A 4949-nucleotide genomic window follows, 5' to 3' on the forward strand; every position below is an offset into this window, starting at 1 on the left:
TCAGTGAAAGGCAAACTTACTCGCTAAAATTTTCCAGACAGAGAGGCCATCCAAAGTGTTGAAAATGACGTCACTCCGATTTGAATGGGGAGCAGAGACTGAATACGACTGAACGAAAGACTGAGAGTTCGCCGTACTGCCTGAGTGGTGCAGTTATTGGAGAGATTTAGACTGCATCACTGCGGTTTATGAAAGGCCTAGCGATCATCTACAACTACGGGTGCCTGGTCAATGCCTGGAAGCCACGGAGCGTCAACTCACGGTCAAGCCGTGAAACGTACAGCCTGGTCACCAGACCATCGGTCCACGCAGTTCCGCGTCAGTCTGATACGCGAAAAAGTAACAAGAGCATGTTCCCCCAAGTGTTTCATTAGTCCTTTCTGGCCACCAAGTTTCGAAACGCAACAGCAAAGGCAGTTTTACAGAACAAGCGAATGCCGTACGACTCTGGTGAGAGAACCTTAGAAGACAATGACTGTGCGGTGGACGCCCCCCCCCCGCTCGATTTGTTAATGGATCCGCTTATACGGTACTTCGTGCCACTGGTTCACTTTCATCTACAGCAGATAAAAGCAAAGCAAGGGACGCGACGAACTGCGCATGCTTACCGCCTAAAGAGAGCATATACACAAAGGATCTGATTGGCAAACTGATGATGCATGCCAGTCGACGCATCCCCGCGTCCTCGGCGTCAGCAAACGGCTCGTTTCTGCAGTGGCCGGCTACAGGAACCTGTGGCGTACTCGTGTCTACAGTGTTTGTTTGAAGCCCCTGACATGGGCGGATACACCGAATTGACCTGCTAGTCTTTGAACATAACTGGAATGCCTCCATACGTTCTTTGAGGACGGGGGCATGAGGGTTGCATTGGGAGAGAATGTCGACATGATTGACGCAGTTGTAAGCCATAATCACTCAGTAAGCCACCGAGATGGTACGTTATCATGTTATCGTGACTAACATCCGGAAGCAAGAGTGGTATCCGATACCCCAAGATCTGTGCTCAATGGCGGTGCAGATTCAGGCCAATCGCTGCCCGACGGGATCCTGCTGTCGAAATGTCGCATGCACCACCTGCTTCTGTCCCGATCCCAGTCAACATAGCCACATATTACTAGTGCTTTCTGAGATGCTTGTCCACGCGACGAATGCTACGGTTGGAACTTACCAACTGAATGTTGATCATATAGCGAGACGCAGGGTACAATTCATGCATTTGTTTGCAGCCGTAGTGTTTAACAGAGCAACCGTGTCCAAGTACCGCGAAAAGATTACTGCGGCGCAGCGTCGCGAAGGCTTACTCTCTGGGGACGAAAAGCAAAGGATAAAGTGAGCGAGGTTCCATTGAATCCTGCCGCCTCTCCAGACTTAGGTGAACTGAGGCATGCCAACATGCAAGAAAAGGGCGTCTGCGAAAGTTCCGTCAACTTACAGTCTGACATAAAAACACACCGTTTCAGAGATTGCGGGTAGAATGAATATTGGGGCGATGCATGTATTCACTCGGCATTCTCCGGTTGCGTCACAACAGCTTATCGTCTCACGATCCTGCACAGCAAACGTACGTATAGGTCTCCTTACCGCCTGAAAAGAAGTGCAACGATGCTATTCCGAGCACAGGATGAAAGGTTTGCCAAGCTGACTCGCCTGCTGTTATTCCGAGTAGTTTTTGTAGTCAAAGTCATCGAATCACTGATTCTATCTCGTAAGTCATAGCCTCGCGAGTGGAGTCAGAAGTGTACAGGTATTGCTCAAGTTGGCGTGTGCACGTTGTTGGTTACATGGAATGAATGATCTTACCAGCTGAAGGTTGGTGCCAACGCGCAGAGGGGCTCGACTTTCGGTATTAGGACGCATCAGAACCCGTTACAGCGTGCTTCTTCCTCATTTCTGTAGAAGGTGATGTTTGTCCAAGAGTAGAGACATACCATCTGTTGCCAGGCGGTAACTCGACAGTTGGCATCTGTTATAAAGCACAGCCATCGCAGCATCGCCTATCAAAGAGCTGTCCAACGCGCCCTGCTGCTGAAGGAGATACTGCAATAAGGCTAAAACAAAACTCGGTGCGTGTCCACCTAGACAAGCGTTTCGCAGTGACAACGATGCAAAGTGAACTCACTCCCTGTAGACGTGACATTGCACAGATCGCGTTGAGCAATAAAACCTCGCGGAGGCACCCCGTGTGGATTCTGAAGTATACTACGAGAACCGCCGCTAGTCCTTACAGCCTGATCCATATATCCACCGTTTCAGGTCAGAAGGATTATCATCATGCACCCGAAGAGAACAATATGGGAATCACTGGCTCGCGGTTTCCGGCCACAAGGAGCAGCTGAACTCGTGAGTCTGTTTCCTCACCGCCTGTTGCACATTGACCACATGCAGAACAGAGCGACAGCCACATGAGTTCTTATTTTCTGTCTCCCTTCGATAAAGGCAACAGCATACACTTAATAGCAGCGTCAACACCGCAGTATGAGCTTTAATGAGTTGGACCTACAAGCTGTTTGTACAGTACACAAGAAATTACAACGCACAGTTGGAACGGCCGAGGTCGTCCCCTCCTCAGGAGTGAGGTAATGGAACGGGAAGAATAGTGACTATCAAATAGATTGAAGTTTCTGCGACAAGATCATCTGGACGTCTGACGTACTCGCTGTATTTGGAAGGAGTTTAAAGAGATGTGACAAGATATTGGTTGCACAGCCGTCATATTCGTAACATGTCTTGGAGAAATGAACGTGAGCACAACCTAGCTCTGGTCACGCAAAGTGGGCCTAGACGTTTTAGACTACCGTCCTACACCGAAGTCTGGAGCTTACATACTGGAACAGACGCCAAGCAGCGAAAGATTGCAGATATGAGCTCACTTCAGGTCTCCCCCGGAGGGCTTTCGAAAGTTCAACAGAGACAAAACACCTGTAAGGTCCCCAAGCTGCTGCTTAGCTTTGTTGCGAATGTCCACTGTGGTCCCGCACGTTGCTCATTGTCGTGCCCGAGTACGTCGAAAAGTGAACAGTTTATCTACTTACGTCCTGAAATTTGAAGAAAAAGGGACAATCCGAATGACAACAGTGGTATCGAAAATGCCTGTTTATCGGGGTCTATATAAACCTCGTTTTCCAAGCTTCACATGTGGCTGCAACACAAACTAATGCTTACCTTCTACTCGCAAAAACAAACGATTTCCAGGCGGGTCCTTTCAAACGGAATACGGTTGCGTTTCACTAGCCTGTCCTCCTCGCTGAAATCACGGAGTTTGAATCAGTACGCAAGCTTGCCGCAGGCGCGGACACGATATTCCTCATGGCATCTGGTTCGCCAAACAGGGCAGAAACTCCTGGAACTTACGAGCTGTCGAGAATCGCACAAGGAGTTCCAGCGACGTGAGTTTTTTTCCACACGCAATGCGAATATCTATCCACATTGACAGGGCTTACACAAACCATGGAGTGTCGAGATGCTCCGCTAGTGTCTCTTCCTTTCGACGCTTTAGGACATAACAAAACAACAACACTGAAAGCACTCCGACTGGCGTACTAAGTGTAGGCAAACGAGCAATTTTGTAAAGAATGCACGTGCCCCACCCACACAGAACCAGGACGGGTCATTCTATGTCCAACGAGCCGCGCGAGACCGTTTGATCTAGCTGTTTGTTTATACCACGAAGCTGTCCGGAAACCAGAATGGCTACCCGTCATTTTTGGCAGCTGAAATCTCAAAAGCTCACTTGAGCCTCCTGTAGATTGAGAGACGAAGGCCGAAAGATTCGTAGCATTGAGGGCGCTGGCAACTAGAGTTGTCGGGCAAGAGTAAAGGCAGGAGCTGCCCTGAGAGTCAAGTCCGCCCCCAGGTGACTCATTGCCTTTGAGTTGGAGACACGTGAAGCTGGGAGTCAAGGTAAACTTGTCTACCGTTTGAGTCACGATTATGGTCGTTACCTCAAATACGCCCCCGTCTCTGAGCTTGGAAATGCAACTTACAGGCTGAGAAAACGAAACACAGGATGTGATGACAGATCTTCAACCTTTGTCACCCGCAGTATATCACTACAGAGGAATCCCATGCGACTTGTATCCGCTTACACTGCAACGCAAGCGGTGATAAAATGTGTGCTTTCGATTGAACCAAACACACGAAAAAAACATATGCTTACCGTCGTCTCCGCATCCACTGCTTAATAGCGGTTTCTGACGGCTGCCCAGGGCTTGTTTGCTGTGATGCTATTTGAAGTCCCGTGTCAAAAACACCTTGACTAGCAGATACAATCTATTGACACCACCACTAGACGCTCCGATGGGAGCCTGACAGCCAGAATCGCATTTGAGTCCGCCCTCATGACAGACGTGTGTGTAGACAACCTCAAACGTATTTACCGCCTCATTCTATGGAGGTGCAACGATCACTTTGCGTCGTTGCTTCAACGTACGAGCTGCAGAGAAGGATGAAGCGCAAGGCAACCGCGAATAATGCAAAAACATGCTTCGCATACATACTAGCGCTGCGGCAGCCACAATTATCTTCAACAGTGGAGACAATAACTAGGCGTGCACTTACCCGCTCCATCTGCGAGGAGGAGAGACCACAGCATTCTGTAGAATTACAGCCTGTTTACGACGGGGTAGTGGCTGCACATCCTCAGACTGAACAGCAGGTCGCCTTGAGGGAAGCAAGGGTCATCAAGGGCAACTAAACACTTCATGCACTTCTTACCTCCTAAAAACAGCAAGTAGAACAAGTAAGAGAACACACATTGGAGCCGGAGAAGTGGTAGAGTTGCCTCCGCGCTTCGACTGCATCATTCAAACGTGTGCCCTGAAAAGTCACTTACGTCCTGAGCGAATCGTGACCATACGGTAAAGGCGTCTGTACAGCTTCAGTTCCAAGTCAACAGCCCGCAGGGGTCAGACATGCTGCACGAGAACGCATGATACGAACAAGTGCTCTAT

The 4949-nt window shown here is 49.3% G+C and overlaps 1 protein-coding gene across 1 annotated transcript; it reads right to left on the minus strand.

Moving 5' to 3' along the window:
• Nucleotides 1–252: 252 nt before the first annotated feature.
• TGME49_222075 (hypothetical protein) lies at nucleotides 253–909 on the minus strand (the record flags this gene model as incomplete). Its single annotated transcript, XM_018779951.1, has 2 exons — nucleotides 253–284; nucleotides 609–909. The coding sequence occupies 2 exons, from the start codon at nucleotides 907–909 to the stop codon at nucleotides 253–255; spliced, it is 333 nt and encodes a 110-aa protein (XP_018638299.1).
• Between the last annotated feature and the right edge of the window lie 4040 nt (nucleotides 910–4949).

The sequence above is a fragment of the Toxoplasma gondii genome, chromosome II (genome assembly GCF_000006565.2).
Source record: "Toxoplasma gondii ME49 chromosome II, whole genome shotgun sequence".
NCBI classification, from domain to species: Eukaryota; Apicomplexa; class Conoidasida; order Eucoccidiorida; family Sarcocystidae; genus Toxoplasma; species Toxoplasma gondii.